At 35.6% G+C, this 18,023-nt stretch overlaps 1 protein-coding gene across 2 annotated transcripts; it reads right to left on the bottom strand.

Moving 5' to 3' along the window:
- Positions 1-3,112: 3,112 nt before the first annotated feature.
- Positions 3,113-17,943, bottom strand: LOC106170310 (ubiquitin carboxyl-terminal hydrolase 40). Of its 2 annotated transcripts, none has more exons than XM_013550145.2 (32): positions 17,596-17,943; positions 17,258-17,325; positions 17,009-17,122; positions 16,386-16,511; positions 15,971-16,009; positions 15,628-15,774; positions 15,206-15,292; positions 14,890-14,946; positions 14,612-14,661; positions 14,230-14,302; positions 13,769-13,909; positions 13,443-13,511; positions 12,885-13,105; positions 12,410-12,570; positions 11,765-11,846; positions 11,231-11,399; positions 10,942-11,029; positions 10,398-10,471; positions 10,030-10,219; positions 9,548-9,659; positions 9,186-9,258; positions 8,381-8,437; positions 8,105-8,213; positions 7,862-7,950; positions 7,468-7,591; positions 6,863-7,002; positions 6,379-6,466; positions 5,665-5,920; positions 5,400-5,465; positions 4,916-5,135; positions 4,427-4,641; positions 3,113-4,233 (listed from the first exon to the last, which is right to left on the bottom strand). In XM_013550145.2, the coding sequence occupies exons 1-32, from the start codon at positions 17,786-17,788 to the stop codon at positions 4,137-4,139; spliced, it is 3,795 nt and encodes a 1,264-aa protein (XP_013405599.2). In that variant the 5' UTR covers positions 17,789-17,943; the 3' UTR covers positions 3,113-4,136. The 2 variants fall into 2 exon arrangements, with proteins under 2 accessions (XP_013405599.2, XP_013405602.2); XM_013550148.2 differs by having other exon boundaries at positions 9,186-9,255.
- Positions 17,944-18,023: the final 80 nt, after the last annotated feature.

The following is an 18,023-nucleotide window of genomic DNA, read 5'->3' as shown; positions in this document are numbered from 1 at the left end:
CAATTTGGTCGCGGATGAAGACTTCAGACGTCTTCATTTTCCTAAAAGGGGCGTCAGACTATTAAAATTATAAAAATTTACGCATAAAATGTCAATAACAAGACTCTTATTTATTGACAAACGTCAGACAATCTGTTTTTCAACTTTCAATACCAGTATTTTGGCATATATTAGACTTTGTTATTTTCAGTCGGTTTGTAATATGATACAATATCCTCCACACGATGAGCTCGCCTGCCATAGCTCACACACACGTGGTAAGGGTCGGACTTCAAGACTGCAGACGAATCTAAAGTTCTTTCATTTGTTTGTAGATGACGATTGCTAGTGAAATAATAGTTACTGTCTGGTTTATTCAATCACAACAAAGTCCACTTGGCATTTCAACGCTGAAAAATTTGAAAGAATGTCAAGGGCTTACAGACTGTTTCCCCTCCAACCTCACCGACTTACTCCTCGGTTACAATGTAGAGTCTACATTGTATCTTTTTAGGTGCTTTTTATGTTACATTTTTAATATTAGTATTATTAATAACAATAAAAAATAACAATAATACATACTCATGTTTTGTGTGTATGTGTATGACTTCGATGTCAATTCTATATAATATGGAAGGACTTAATAAAAATAAGGTTAAAGGTGGGGCGTTCTTTTCGCTCTAAACTTGTTACAAATACCGTAGACATGAATCCCTTGTTACATCCCGCTTTCTAAAATAATTATATTTCAGATAGTGTGATTTATGTTCATCTCAGTTATTTGATATTTAATGACAGCGAAGCGAGTAAAGAAAGGACATTGCAAATTGGTACGTGTACCTTTTATAGACCCTTAATTTATAGATTCTTTGAACATAACCCAGTGGGCATAATCAACAGACCCATAGACCGAAGCTGAGAGTCTCTCGACAATTTTTAAAGATATGTAGGCCTACGTAATAATAAGTGATCACATCTTGAAGAGTTTTCATTGCCTGTATGATTAGAGGGTCCCATTTGGTTTTTTCATTGCCCTTGAAAGTCACTATTTTCCCCCCGACATTCGTGAAACGTTCATATTATTTAGCGTGATCCTTGAAGAACCCATTCCGTGAGTCGTGAATGCTTTAAAATTGTTCTTCGTCATGCGTGAAACGAAGTCATAATATTCAGGGATTCTTGATCTTCAACTCGTATTTCCTGCTATTACAATGAGATATGAATAGGTTTATTTGTTAATTGATGATTTTATTTTCCGTGAACGGTGCATGATCGCTCCCTTCCTCCCCTTTCCCCATGGGACCCTCTGATTAGGCTATAGGCCTCGATCTATAAGACCCACAGCACAACTTTTCTCATATTTATTGCACGGGGGTATTTTCTGACATGACAAATTTAAGAAAGCTGTGAAAAACACTTTTAAAGACACAAATGAGGGTTTGCTAATTATGGATAAAAACAGAGGCACAAACAACCGACAGAATAATATAAGGCCTACGGGATGAGAGATGTAGTGTATTTTCTAGCGTTTGTGGTCGAGGAAATGTGGGACAAGAATGAGTTCTTGCTCTAGGCCTTCGTAAACATTATTCACTCAAGAATACTAGCGCTTTTTTTTTGGGGGGGGGGGGGGTTTCTGTTGCGATCCTGTAATCTTATTTTTTCATTTATTTATTTTTATCTTCTTCGGGTTTTTAATGTTACTGTTAGCTATAATCTTACGTGAGCTAAAAGTAACTTAAATACTTGGACAGGCATGGGAGCTCTATATGGTGAGAGATGACGAAAAAAATTCTGTGGCTAACCAAAGTTCCACCTTGTTCATATTAATCAATGGGTGCTCCGAACCGCGTTTCAGATTTAGACTTCAGTTAAAAAATATCAACCACGGCCACAGAATAGGCCTACGCGACACCTGAATATCTCCGCAAACGCTAAACTCTTTTGTTTCTAAATGTGAAAGGCAAAAATGAGAACAAATTGTGGAACTGTAAACGATGTTAGAACCTTGAGTTTCAGATTCAATGGGGAACTCTCCTGCGTTATCATCCCAATTCTAGCGCATCTTGCTGCTGAATCGGTGACGGAAACCACAGGTAGCTAGAGCAGGGAAACCCACTTTCGATTATAATTTTCTGGAACTCGGGATAGGCCTACATTTTAGACGAGAGGCTTGCCAAGTTGGGACAAATTGTTGGATCCTGGGTTTGGTTATGTAGGCCTACTGCTAAGCAATAACCAAAAACTAAAAAAAAAAAAAAAAAAAAGCGTGCGACTCAGCACTTCAAAATTTGATCATTTCAGAAGTTGAGATATGCTCATTTTTCCCGTAAAAATGAAACAAGCTCATTATTGGTGAAAAGGGACCAAGATGAGATTACGCTACCAAAATACATTTCCCTTGACGTTAAACCATAGCCTACTATTTCGGAAATTCTCTTGAATACTTCACCCACAGGCACATCGATATCGCTGCTAATAGTAATATTTACAACTCATCTATTATTTACTTCCTTATTTCTTAGGGATAACTGACGGCTGCTTGGCTGGCAAAAAACGGTGTGCACGGAGTGGCAGCACCATAGGCCTACAGAGTTGCAGGTTGGACCCTTTTCCGTTTTCATAGCCAACATCGGGACCGATTAACAAATGGTACGCAAACGTCAGTGCTATTCTAAAAAGCTCAGATTAATTTGTTTCTACAAAATATCAAAATTATTTCTCAACATGAACCATTTGTTTTAAAAAATTAACGCCGACATATCTAGATGGAGGTTTAGCCATTTTTTTTTAATATGAATATATTAAAATAACCATTGCAATAATTTGTCTCATTTAACGTTCACTTACGGTTCTCAATCTATTCTAGAACATCTCGTGTATTTTTTTTACAGTTCTTATGTTGTTCTGTAATGAATGTAACAGTTCGGAAAGTCCTGGGAAGTCCTTCAGAATGTCCAAGTACAGATTAAGCACATTTCTCATTAAAAGAGAAAAACAGGACAGATTGAGAATCGTAAGTGGGCTTTAAATGAGACAAATTTTCACAGGGGAAATTTATACTTCAGTTTGTCCAAAACCCAGTGATATTGGAATTAAGTTTTATCAAGTTTTTAAAAGAAATATAATGACACACACTGAATACATGTTTATTTACTGAAACAAGATTTCACATAAAATAGTTTTTTATGTAACAAACTTTTCAAGTGAAAATATATTAAGTTTAAAGCAGCTCATACATCAATATGGGCTATTATTTTACCCTATGTGACAAAATAATTTTATATTGCACTCATGAACATTCACATAAGTAATATTTCTCTCCAGTAAAGGACTTAGATAAATGAATTGCATCACGCGTTACACAAGCTTCATGAGACAAAGTTGCTCTGTGTCACTCTCTCTCTCTCTCTCTCCCCCCCCCCCAGCCTCTTGTTAAGAAATTTATCAACAGGAAAGTTGTACACAGAAGCGTGGAATTAAAAAAGTAAATTAAAGAGCATAAAATGTGAAAAGAATTACTTTGAAGAGGAAAGCATGAAGGTTGTTGTTTGGAATTTTAATGAAATAATTGTGGCACCAATCCCATTACTTTCAGACACACCTCGTATAGCTTCCTTTCTTCAGAAACAAAGTCCTCTTAATATGAAAATGAGCCCCTCTTTTATCAAGACAATTCACAGCTACAAATCAGCATGTCCATTTTCAATGCATTCACAAGAAGACAATAATGAATGACTGACAAAAATTCCCCAGAGGAAGGGACAAGTAATTATCTTTACACAGCTCACTTCCTCTGCGACCTTCCTCCTAGGCTAAGGACAAAACTATGACCTTCACCCTCAATTTAAATGTGACCTTTACCTGCAGTATGACGGTCAATCCACATTGACACAATTCAATGGTAAATGTGGTACTTATTTTCTGCTTAAAATCAAAGTCAAGAGGCATCCACCGTGGCCTATTCACCTTTGCCTATGAAGAACAATCTGGCTTTTACCTGAGGATATGTCCAGTATAATCTTGAAATTCTCTTTGAAGGTCAAATTTATAGTAAAAAATAACTTTCTGACATTTGAAGGTCAATCCAGTCTGACCTTCACAATCACATGACCTTTTATTTTTATGTGTAGTACCACATAGTGATAGCTCTAAGATCACCGAAAACTGTCCACTTTTATGGTCAAGCCAACCTCCGGCCTTCTCTGGACAGTGCAGCCATCCGCTGCCCCTGTTACTGCTCTGTTTTTTCTCCTGAAACAGAAAAAAATTTGTCCTAGGTCATACCTTTCCATCCATGTAATTGCCAGGCTATTAAATTCATCAATCTCTCACAGCGTCAGTTTTAACTGAAAAACATACTGTTCATCTTAAAAAGTATACCCTTCCATGGGAAGAGGGCTAAAGAAAGAACAAACATATTAAAAATCGATTTTATATTTCTCACCTCCTTTTCTTTTCCTCTATGGCTTGTCTTAAATTTTCCAGTCCTATGAAATCTTCTTCAGTTTTGAAGTCATCCTGGTCCAATGGGTCCATGGCCAAATCCTTCACTCCAATGACATCGCCATCTTTCAAATGATACGGGGCCTGTCTCAGATTGTCCTTCTTTGGACTGTTACTGCCTCTGCCTTTTTTCCCTCGATGTTTAATGGTCTTGTTCTAAAAAGTTAACAGCAGAACATAAAAAAAAAAAAAAACATCTTGAATTAATTAAAGATTAGTGATTCTAATAATCTTGCTAAACTTTATAAGAACATTACAATGATTATGCTATCTACATGTATTTCAATACATCAACTTTTTTAGGATACTGAAATGCTTAAAGAGTGAACAAGAAAAGTTAACTTAAAGTAAAGTTAATTAATCCCACCCCCTTTTTTTCACAAATGCTGCTGATAACATTGAAAAAAGTAACAAAATTTGGCACCCTTACAGCCTTGTCAGTGTCTTTGAGGACCATCCATTCAAACTTCTCAGGAAAATGCTTAGCTATCACTATCCTCTCCACAGGGACCAGGAATGCATCTGCTATAGTTTGCCTTAACGCATATGGACTTGCATCTCTTGCGGCATCCCAAAGAATTTCTTGGTATGGTGCGTAGGTGAGGGACTCTGGGATACGTTGACACACGTGGAGTAGAATTTGACTGGGACTGGAAAAATAAAGCAGCATATTGAAACTTTAAATCTTCAGGAAAACTTTTCATATACAATTTCAAATGTTTATAACTGTTATAGACTGACTAATCTTTGTAGGAAACCAGCAGCCCTAGTCTATCCCCTACTTTTTGAACTACAGATTCCAATTAAAAAAATTCAGTTAACAAAATTCAAAGGCAAACATGTTCTTGAACATCTTGAATTCTGTTTTAACTTGAAATAGTGTTAATATAATTAGATAGTAAGGGTAAAGTTACCTGAGACTCTCTTCTTCCTGAAGTAATTGCACACACAGCTGACTTGCACTGGTCACCTTCAGACGTCTGAGCAAGAATTGATAGAAATATTAATTGAAAATTCAATCAATATACATAATTTTGCATTAAATTGCACATTTTTTTGCCACAAAATGTTGTATGCTATTTAACTCATTGTACTAAATATTCTTCACTATGTAATGGTGTTATTAAATTACGTCAATTCTTAATGAAATTATCAAAATTATAACCAACTCCCACTTACTGCAATGTCTGTTGATTTCCCCTTAACACAGCAGTCAGCCTATCCTTCACTTTAAGCCGGACACGCATGTAATTCAAAGTAGGCACCACAGCATCATTTAAAGCAGGAAGACTCAATATCTGTAGCTTTAGTTCCTCGAGGGTGTCTTTCTTTCCTATAATCACTTCTCCTATAGATGTGAACTCTGCCTGAGCTGGTGTACTACTACTACTACTACTGAGATCACTGTTATCACCAGAGCCACCACCAAAAAGTCCTTATAAAAGAGAGAAAACAAACAATGGACAATAACCGAAAGTTGATGAAATTTTGTTTAAATCTTCCAATTATAATATCAAAATATTTTGCACTCACTAGAGATGAACTGGTCCTGAAGTTAATTTCACTTTTGGAAATTGAAATATGGTACATTGGATACAAGAGTTGCCTGGGCAGACCAATCTTGTAAATAAATTCTCCATATTGGAAAATGTTCCCCACCATTTCTACTACACTAAGGTCATTCTGTCTATAAAATTTGCCACATGTATTGTGCTGTCATCTTTAAAGTGGCCCAGCAATAACACTTGCAGAGTGGAAACACTGATCTAGCTACAACCATGCTATTAGATTTTCTTTTGAGTCAATAAATAATGGTAAAAATATTTCATGAAAAATCTCACAATTTTGGATATATTCACACCCCAGGAGTGCTTTATTTCAGTTTTGCCTCACCTGATATACCAGTGGCTATCCATGAGAGCATACCCTCATTCCTATCTTTGTTTGTTTTAAGAAAATACACTGGAAGCTGGAGATAACCCTGAAATTAAATATAAAAGTAAGGTTAACATATGTCCATATGATCTATCTAAGAAGTATGGCCCTTGACAAAGTTACCTAAGCTAATAATTTGATTGTCAAAGGGACATCCAGGTTGTCTGTCACAGGTGAATATTTCAATGTAAGGGAATATTATTTGTTGCTTTTTTCAGCAATAAACCAATCATTTTTTCTAACCTAACTCAACCTAATGACAATTAAAGATCTTGTGTACGGCAAACGTACAACATTAACTTTTCGTTACTTTTCTTTTGTAGATTCTGTAATATGAACCCTTAGGTCATTACTCTATTAGTATTACACTTAACTCCATTTGCCTCATCTTATGAACCCAACTTTGACCTCTTCAATAAAATTATAAATATGAATAACTTACTTTTGGAGGCACCCTTCCCTCCTCCAACAAAAGATGGTCGCCATCTTTTATATCGCACTGTTCCAGACTGGATGCCACATCGTCCAGTATCTCCCCGGCCTCCCCGCACCAATTAGTCTTGCGTAAATGCCAATTATCACCTGAAGAGATACACACCTGACTTTGGAAGAACTGATGAATAATCCACTGGGAAAATACATCTAAACAATCATAACAGATCACTTATTAGGTTAAGTAATTTGAAAAACCTGGCAAGCAATGAAATTGATCCTTTAGACTATACAACATCCTTCATTAATGATTGATAAAGTATGCTTAGACGCAGCTCTCTGATTAAAGATACTATTAACTGACACAACAATGATTGAGTTGAATTGGAATTATGATTTTTCCTTGCTTTTATGCATTTTCCAAGCAGGCTTTGTAATAGCCTTTCAACTGCACTAGTGTAATCTGGTTCAATAAAGAGTACTAAAACATTTGCACAGAAAACTCAATGCTTTTAATCTAACTGAAAAAAAAAACCTTTTTGCATCTATCAAGCAATTAATTATTTCAGAATCCACATACTGCAGGTGTTATGTTGCATTGCTACTCCAACCTACCAGAAAACCCTGCTTTTTGTACCATCTCTTCCATGCACTGCTGGACTGTGCAAGATTTTCTCAACATAATTTCCAAGTCTTGAAGGTCATCTGAAGGGCTTCCTGGGGTGAAGGTCAAGGTCATCTGAAGGTCAAACGCACAGTTTTACATGGTTCTTACACTGAAGGAGAATTCTGATTCCTGTCACAGATTATCATGAAACAGCCATATCAAATACAACTATATTAAAAGAATCTCTTATATTATTGAAAACCGTAACCTTAAAAAAAAAAAAAAAAAAAAAAAAAAAAAAAAAAAAAAAAAAAAAAAAAACCACTGTTATATCAATGTAGCTTTCAAACAACACTATATTATCATGTTATCATAAACCATGCCCTGGCTTGTGATAATCACCTGGTCAGTGAGAGGTGGACTGCCTGGCTGTATGACCACAAGTTGACCACTTTTCAACCCAGCTGTGACCACATCCTGTTCTTCATGTACTGAAAGATAACAAACACATACAGTAACTGTTACATGCACAGGATATATATACAACACCCAAATATCCGCCTTCATGTATAGTCCCAGAACACATTCATCTATACTTGGACCAGAAGATCTGGTGTCCTTCAAGGACAATAAAATCAAACTTACAGGGAGGCCTGAGCCCCAAGTTTGAATCCTCCACCCTTAGTCTTCCCCCACCAGGTACAGAGCTGATTGTGAACGCTGACATTATCACTGCCTTCAGATCTGACACTCTCTGAAAATGATGATAAAAGTCTGCTTTCATCTTGATTTATATATACTTACATCTCAACTTACATTATTCTACCATGTAATGTTGGTTAAATTCATTGTAAACAGTTTAATTTGTACCTTTGGTAAAGATATCAAAATCAGTACAAAAAAGGACAGCATAATACTCACCGTTTCTCTGTCTATTTCAACAGTGGTCACAGGGTAAGCATCCATTGCAGAGTGATCCTTTAAGAAAATGAAATATGTGAATTATTTTAAAACTTGTCATTGAGATCATGCTACATTCAAGTTCAATCTAGGTCATTTTAGGAAAACGTTCTCACTATAAGAGAGGTGAAACATTAGGCCCTTTATTTAACTTTGTTAATGTCTCACTTAACAAGAAAAAAATGCTTAATGCTTTGAACTGTGTATTGAATTATGTAGTAAGTGTTTTTGTTCAGGTATTTAAAAGCTCAAAAATCAAGACATTGTATTGCTTCTATTTTTCAACATTTTATCAGATTTAATCAATTTTGATATTCAACAGAATGCATTGTATAAGCATTAATTATAATATATTTATTTATTATTATCATCTAAACAACAATGCCTGTTCTCTGGTCTAATAGCTTAACTTTGAAAAAATATAAATTTTTTATAGGAAAAGCATCGAATAACATTTTCAGATATCAGAGTATGGAGAACTGTCTAGGAGAGTTTGGACCTCCACTAAGACCCCCTAGTGCCTTTTATGTATAAAATAATCATTTTAGTGTTCACTTTAGCAAAGCCTCAAGTATTCTTCTATTTTTTATTCTAATCACTTCAAAGTCCGCACTGAAGTCTCAATCAGGTCTGACCTAGACCTCAGATATAATTGACAGCTTCTTGAGGTAGATATCAGCTGCATGCATAGAGAACTGATAAATATGACAAGTATCTTATTTGCTAAAAGGTCTTAAGTGTTTTTTTTTTTTTTTGACATCAGTACCTGGCATCTGTTCTCTACTTCAAGAATAAGCTTGTTAGACTTCTTCAATAAGGAGTCCTTAGCAACGCTGCTACTGAAACAGAAGTAATTTTCTTTAATGGGCTGAGATTGGAGTATGGAAGGTATTAATTAGTGACGGCTGTACCTTGGGGAACTGCTGCTTATCTACATTTCATATTTTGTTTCTTCTTTTTCCTTTTTCTCCCAAGATTGCATCTGGCAAATCAGGTCTCATTAATTCACTGACTAGAAAAATCTTTTAATTATTCCCATGAAACAAGACTTAGTGCCAAATTAGAAAGAAAGCTTTGAATTGATTTACATTTTATAACAAATAATGACACAGTCTGGCTACAGGTTACCTAGTTTCTTTGGTGTCTTCAGCTATAAGGTTGTCACCGTCCTTAAGTCTCAGCTCTTCCAGTGTCTTTCCTTCATCTATGGGACTAAATGGAACTGCTGATGTGGTATCATCTAGTGAAAAGTAAAAGAATATGGTAATCATTTACAACCCTCATATGACTTTTTTAGGTCAATATTTCATTTTTTGATCAAATTTCCCACTTTTTGTTTTCATAACTTAAGTTGTACCTCTGTTAAAGCTAAACTCTAAAGGGAAACTGAAAACCAGAGGTAACTTCATGTGACACCAAATTCCCTGTCACCAAAGCTGTAAAATAACCTAAGGCTCATGATGACTTTGAAAACAATAATCTTTACAAAAAATGCTTGCAATGATAAACAAAAGAAAATTGTTATCCCTAAAAAACATTAGCTAATTTTTTTTCAGTTACAAGATGTTTGCAAAATTCACAATTTTTTTCATACAATATGGATCACCAACCTTTTGTGACCAGCTGGCAAAGCTTCAGGTTTTCTGGGTCGATGGGGGTGAGTTCACCCAACATCAGCTTTAGTTCACCAAGGGTGCAGTTCTTAGGGAACCCCTGGGACAGCTGGGAAGGGTTGCCATAGGTCACATTGAGGTAGACTGGCTCTGTGGCGACACCTGTAGGGATGGATTCTCCTTGAATCTGAAACAGGAAACCCCAAACATAAGATGACATGTAACAAAAAATCTGTAAGATCCTGACCAAAACATACCAGAGATACAAAATAAAAGAAGCTAACTTGATTATAAAATATCAATAATAAAAGGAATGTGAAGAGGGAAGAGATGATATTTTCAGTCAATTTCTAATTCTGCCATACCTGCACTCCATCCCACAGCATAAAGTATGTACCATCACATATGTAGGCATCTTGACATATCACAGAATCTGCAGCTAAAATCAATATGTTCAATATCACCTGTCACCAGTTCAACTAACCTCATGGAATGTCTTAGGATTATTCTAGCATACAAACGTTTGCCAAATATCACTGAAGAGCTATTCCAAAATATTTATCCATTTTGATTTTTTTTCATGGTTATTTATCTCATCTTTTCATATTCAATAAAAAAAAAAGGAAATGAGCCACTGCATCTTTTTGACTTTAAGTCTTAAACTAAACGTATGAAGCTAAACTAAACCCAAGAAGCTTAAAGGAAGAAAATGTTACTGGGAGTGTGGAAAACTGTGTAATGACTGTAATGACCCCCCCCCCCACACACACACACACACACACACTATTGGAACTATCATGCATGTTACAGAGTGGTGAAAAGTGTGGACTCCCGCCCACCCACATACACACACACACTCTGGGAACTATCAGACACATATCATGACTGATGCACATGCACTCCTATTACCTGTCAACAAGTCATAGACATGCAGTCCAGCAGGTAGCTCCTTGACAAAACTCAGTTCAAACTTGGGAGGCACCAATTCTCCACATTCCTGTGAAAAGTGAAACAATTTTTATAGGTAGCAATTAAAAACAAATGAAGACAAATAATTTTACAACCAAATATTTGTTTTCCATACCTTGAAAAGAATGTATATCATGACAAATGTGAAGACTAATTTTGGTCAATCTGACCAATTTCTTTATCTTCCTGGAATTGTAAGGAACGTGTAAGGCACCTGTTTTAAACTTACCTCTAGTATGAGCATCTTAAGCTCCCCCACTGTTTTCCTTCTGTCCAGTGGGATTTCCATAAAAGAAAGACTATCTGGAATCGCTTGTATGGCACCTGCTATGAACTCATGCTGGTCTCCAAAGAAAATCTTCACTGTTATCTTATTGACTGCAATGTCATATTCTTCTCTGAAATGTATTAAATTTTAATGAGTCAATATTTGAAGTTTTGAACTTTTATATCTAACATAGAGCAAGGTATTTGCCAACAGATATCAAGCTGAAGGTTAGGTATTTTTCTTACAGCTGGCCAATTCCATATATTTAAGTTATTGAACATGCATCATGAATAAAGAGCTTCTTATCATGAAATGAAAATCAAGATCTTCCAATCTAAGTTTTCAGGTATGAGACTGCCACTTAGTGAAAAAGTCTAAAAACATGGCATTGGGTTAAAGGGGCCACCGGCATCGATCTAAAAAAAATGATATTTTTAGCTTCCAAAAAGTCCGAAATACGCCGCTAGTTGAAAGAATCTCATTATTGAGTTTTACCTCTTCCTATCTACTTCCTTATTTTCTCTCATAACTTCCTGGATCAGTGACTCAGGCATGCCATGTGTTGGATCATGCTTGGCTGGAATGAAAAAGTAAATGGTGTTTACTTATTAATCTTTGCAATAGTTTTGCTGGTTGTCAACCTTTCATATTTCAGAAATATGGGTACCAATTGTATGACCTCTGACTTGGCCTTAATCACACTTCTAGCTGTAAACATGGTGAAAATGTACTGGTTGACACCAAACTTAAACACCTAAGACCCCATTCCCAGAGATCAGATCGATCCAACTAGATCAACCTAACTCCCTGGTGGTTCACGCTAAATAGCTGTCAGCCGAGCGGGCACAAAAGTTAATTACCCCCTTACAGCTTGTAGTAGGCGGGACAGACATTTAAGCCGGAATATCTTACAGTAATCTAGTGAGACTCCCCACGGGGATCGATCGATCTAAACTCTATGGGAATGCACCCAAAGATACCACCTTAGCATAAATACATAGGTCTACCAAGTTTCTGAAAATCAGCTGAAACATTTTTTGTTCTGAAATTTTATATCAACCCAGGCAGAAGAAGGAAAAAGAGAATGGAATATCCTGTACAGAGCCTGTTTTAAAACAAGTTTGTATTCACTAAGCTTACCTGCTTCAGACCTGACCATGGACTTTTTTCTGTAGAACAACATGTAAGCACTCTCCCTGCCACTGAACTGCTTCTCTATTTCTCTCTCGTGTATCGACTGCACACGAGAGTCATTGAAGTCAAACCAACAGTGTCCCTCTTCTGATGGAGTTACGCCACAACTATAGGTGAACAATGTATCAAATTAAATACGTCTTTTTCAATCAGCAATTGCTTGTTTTGTGAGATTGAAAATATCTGATCCTTTTTTAAAGCAAGCTGTTCAACTCTTTCAAGTGTAGTGCTGAGGCAGGGGGGAGTTAAAACCAATAAAAGCACACACCAAATCTCTCTTTCTCCTTCTCCTTCTCTCTCTCTCTCTCTCTCTCTCTCACACACACACACACACACACACACACGTGCGCAAGCGACACAAACATACCCACACACCTTATGATAGAATATGTACACAGCAAAAAGAAAAACAAGAACAAACCTAGTCTTCTCTGTCATTTTGTTGCATTTCTGCTGTTGATTTTCATTATGCGCATGTACTGAGACTTTGTTTCCCCCCTCTCTACTTCGTTGGTTATTGACATCATGTGACAATGATTGACCAACTGGATTGCTTCCTTGTAGACATCCTGTATATTCTTGTAAGTACACCCAGTTAACATCAGAATTGAGCACAAATTTGTCATCAAATTTTTTCAAAAACTGGAAGAAGAATATTCAAAAGTAGTGTAATGAAAGATCATGCTTTTTTTTAAGTATTAAATCATATCATTCTCTATTAGAATAAAATGAATTCAGAAGTCAGGCAAGGCTTGGCTAAGCACACAGCTGTTGAACATTATTTAGTTGAAGTAACATCTACTATTTGAAAAGATTTACAAATTAAAAGGAGACAAATGGACATAAATGAGCAACAAGAATTTGTCATGTCAATGCAGCAAAAAAGTTTACTCCTTGAATCAGGTGGCATTCCTACCTCCCTGCTTCATAGCGTTTGTTATCTATCAGATTAATTAAAATAAACAAGGCATAACTGTACCTTGTTAATTGGCCCATAGGTTTTCTTGAACCTTTTGTTCCAAGAAACTCCAGTTTGTTTGACCATTTCCTAAAGAAAAAGTACAAAATCACGTTTAATTCAGCAACAAACTAATCATAAATGGGGAAAAATATTTTCACTGGTGAAAAATTACATCACCATAAAAATTCCAGATCAAAAATGAATTTGAGTCAATCCTCTCTTTGGGCAAATAAAATTCTTGTCTTGGAGGCCAAGTGCTCAAAATTGTTATTGTCAAACACCGACACAGATTAAAAATACTTATCACCCCAACAGGGTGTCTAAAACAATCTTGACAAACTTACAGTGCATAGTTTATCCACTGGCATTCCCTGCCTCCCCTCCCTAGAGAGCAGTGCTTGAACCAGTTCTACTGGTGACTCAAACTCTATATAGTCTACTTTACCAGTGGAGGGGTCTGTAGGAAGACAGATCTCGGCATTTTCCTGAAAAACATAGAACAATCAGTTTCATTTTGTAAATAGTTGCTCTGGGGCTAAGCAGTAAGATATTTCTGTTATCCATCTTTGGTCCAAATAATTTATTCTTTATGCAAAACTTAAGTCTCCAACAACTAATCCCTCCCAAATTTATCAAAAAAAGTCAATAAGTTGACTGATTTTCATTTAACTATGACTGGATAAATCATCTAATATCAGTGAAAAAAAGCAAACTGGAATACCACAGCAATTTTTGGTTTATTATTCTTATACATGTCTGGTCATTCTTTCTTCATAAAATAAATAAACTTAATAAACGGACTTACAGGTGCTGTCCACTTGCCCAGATTGTCCACATCTCTGATATAAGCATGATAATGACCACCAAAGCCACTACCCCTGGAAAACAACGGGAACATTATAAAGGATGAGTTTATTCTTAGGATGCATCAATTATAAGGCTGCATATTAAATCTACAGAAACCTACGGAAACAGAATGCTCTAATTATTCAGTGCTGCTTCTCACAGAAGGAAAAAAACAGACTTAGTGTTAAATTTTTATGCATTTTTTTAGCAATCTTCTATATCTTGCTGACAATTATTCCTTAAACCCAAACAATGCAAGTAAAAATTATGCTTTCCAAATATTGATTAATGAGCTGAATTCTATCAAAAAATGTACACTTCTTCAAAAAATATTGACTTACGTATGAATAACAACTGAGAAGAGTTCATATAATGTGTCTGCATCTTCAGGCTGAAGAACAAACATATAATTGAAAATAATGTCCCTTTGAGAAAAAATAATAAGTGAAGGATCATGAAACAATTACCTTAGATTACTTGGGCAAATGTAATTTGAAGAGTTCTTTACCATTTTAAATAGCCTGTGTCATATGCCATCTATTATGGAACAATTTTCAATTGAACACATTTAAAAACAGTTAAAAGATATTATCACCACCATGCAGACCCAGAAACTTACATCATCACAGAAAAATCCCATGTCTATCTCACGAGGAAAAGTGAACTTTCCTGTCTCCTACAAAAATTCAAGAACATTTAAAGAACATTGCCTCATTTTTTTTTTCAAAATTTCTAAAACAATGAAGGCTTTGTAACACACTAAAACTTATGCAAGTCAAAAAGTATTCAATCTGTAACTTAATTCTAAAGCATTTTTTGTTATCATTCTTTAGGGATTTCTGCATACTAGATAATGCAATGTAGTTTGGCATGAAATGTTATAAATCTGATCAAATTTACTGTTTCAAAATTTCAGTCACTTTTTCAAGATTTACCTTGTATCTTTCCATTTTTACAAAATCAAAACTAAATCTGAGCAAGGAAAATGTCAAAATGGGAGGTAAACTTTTCAATCTTGCGCCCTGAAATTGGAAAATAAGTCAGTGTAGGCATTTCAGAAAAATATCAAAGGTAGCATGTAAACATTTTTTCATCCAGACAAATCTCAATTATTTTGCCATATCAAGCACAAATTGACAAAAAAAAAAAAAAAAAAAAAAAAAAATTGCCAAAAGCCAAAGTAAGTTTTAATTAAAACTTGAAAAAACACATCATGTGTTCAACTGAAAGCGTTCAAACATCTCTTAGATAATATCATTCAATAATTTTTTACTTCTCCTGTTATACCCATATTAAAACCAAAATCACATAATACCAACCCTGTTCTTGCACTCTATCCATTTTCTTTCACTTTTACCTTTCTGGCATTGACCAGTCTGTTGCATCCCTCACATCTGTACTGGTTCTTGCCATCCATGGTCTCCATCTCCACAAAACAGTTACAAAGTCCTTCCTCAAGACTTCCTGTGTCCACCACAGTGACAGGTAGGTCCAGGTAGTCCTCCTGAAAGGTAAAAAAATAAGATCTCTCTCTCTCTCTCTTCAACATACTAAGAAACTTGATATATGAAGGTTTACTTTTCAGATTTAGGAGGTTGACAGTATCATTTGATAGGTGACCAGTCAATAGTATTTCTGAGAGAGAGATACTACTGAGTTACAGCTTTTTAAATTATATCTCATATCAGTGTTGTTTTCACCTGTCTTTCACTGGTTCTTCCACATTCTTGGCAAATAATCTGGAATTGACAATACAAAACACTGACTTTAATATTTGAAAAAAAAAAACACACACACGATAGATATTGATGGTTCAGAATATCTCAAATTTACAATTACAAATACAATGAATTGAGTGTTCTTTCTCAATGTCCACAGGGCCTTTGTTAAAAGGTTCTGATTAGGCACATAAACCATTCACACCCTGTTCAATATGAATCTCTTGTAATTATGTACAGCTAAGGGATGCTGAGGGACATTTTTATAAAACTATCAACCTAACAAAAATAATATCTACGCTCCTGATTACCCTTAAACATTAAATCTGCTGGTGCTAAATGGATCATTTTCTAAATCCATCAGTCCATTTCAACCACTGCACTGACATATACACACCTTATTCACAATGGTCCCATGGTAGAGTTCCTGGATAAGGCTCTGTCTGGCAGTGCCAACCAAAGAATCCTCTATTGCACTGAACAGTATACGGTTCAACTCCTGAACATCATGCTGCTGTAGACTCTGATAATATGAAGTTCATATTGGTTATACAGAGGAAAATGGACAGTGAAAGTTACTAGCCATGTGGATTGCCAAATCATTCTTTATAGCTATTTCTGGAAAAATATTCAATCTAGCCAAATGCCAGAAGTGTTACTGTATATAGTTACTGTATTCTTTTTGTGATTATTATTATTGTTATGGACAGATAGATAAAAGGAGGACATACAGTTAATTAATGAGAGAGCAAAGAAGTGACAGAATGTGCAAATGAGAAAGAAAGAAAGAAAGAAAGAAAGAAAGAAAGAAAGAAAAAAGGTGGCAGAGAACAGTACTTATTGGATCTTTTCAATGGGCAAAAATTATCAAACTTTAGTGGCCTGCTTTTTAATTTTGTCACTTCCACTCAATAGGATCGAATGTCCTAATTTTAAGAAATTATTACTTTAAAAATATAGTATCTGTAAAATACACAATTTTCCCTCGCTTAAAAGATCAAGTAATTATCGTACACAAACCTCATTATTTGTCCAGCCAAAGCTGTCTGTTAGCTCTGTTGTACTGGCAGTTTGCTGATTACAGAGCAGCAACCTGGCAAACAGTCTCTGCAACTGAATTGGAATAACTCGCACCTGGAAATAATCCAAATGTATGTATGATCAATTATATATGTTCAACTGATAAACACTCTAAAAACACTATACTATGATTTGACTAAGTTAAATTTACCGGCAATGGGCCTAGATCTATGTTATCATCTAATTTACCTTTGATCCTGGTTTATCCTTATCCTGTAGGCAACCAAGATCCTTAGGTCCAAGTTGAAATAACGACTCTGAAATACAATAATTTGTTTACATAAATACTGTATCTCAAAATGTTCATTTGCTAATATAAATTTATTTGTGAAAAAAGCCATGCTTCTGATGTGGCTGAATTAAGCCAAAAATGATTTATAAGACCTACATTACATTGCTATACTGTGAGCAATTTTCAAGTTTCAAAATAACTTCGCAAGGCAAGCCCAGACAAGTCAGCAGAGAAGGAAAAAAAGATAACAAATATTTCGCAAAAAAAAAAAAAAAAAAAAAGCACTGAACTGTACCTCTAAACTCTGGTGTATACAACAGAGTCTGTAGCAAGGAATTTAGATAGCAGGTCGCGCCTTGATTTTTTATCCCACACAAGCCGCTTGGGAGCCGCGGCGGCGGAGGGCTCTCCAAGCCGTGGACCCTTCCACTGGCCTGATTTAAGGAAGTTTCTGCGTCCTCTTCGGCCTCGAATAAGTCACCAAACATTTCTCTGGTATAAGACAGACTAGTACCTTAGTGGTTAACTCATCTGCGTGTTATGAATTGTTGATTCAATAGACAATTGCAAGAATTTACACGCACTTGTGAAACTGCTCCATGTTTCACTTTTCACGTTTGTTTTGTAATAGCCTCGCAGAAATTTAAATGGGGGAATTATATTAAAAACGTTTTCTTTCAGCAATAAAATATACCTTTGATGTTTACTAATATGTTATTTAAA

The sequence above is a fragment of the Lingula anatina genome, chromosome 5 (genome assembly GCF_051362555.1).
Source record: "Lingula anatina isolate TDL-2025a chromosome 5, LinAna3.0, whole genome shotgun sequence".
Taxonomy (NCBI): Eukaryota; Metazoa; Brachiopoda; class Lingulata; order Lingulida; family Lingulidae; genus Lingula; species Lingula anatina.
The sequence above is the reverse complement of the archived record's forward strand: the minus strand, read 5'-3'. Positions and strand labels throughout refer to the sequence as shown.

Bases quoted from the DNA above. Each gene is read 5' to 3' on its own strand.
- LOC106170310 (XM_013550145.2), bottom strand. From the start codon at position 17,788: ATGTTTGGTGACTTATTCGAGGCCGAAGAGGACGCAGAAACTTCCTTA. The intron at 14,303-14,611 runs GTAAGTCAATAT...GTTGTTTTCCAG, and splicing joins TTCTCAGTTGTTATTCATAC to GGGTAGTGGCTTTGGTGGTC. The intron at 5,136-5,399 runs GTAACTTTACCC...TTATTTTTCCAG, and splicing joins CAGGAAGAAGAGAGTCTCAG to TCCCAGTCAAATTCTACTCC.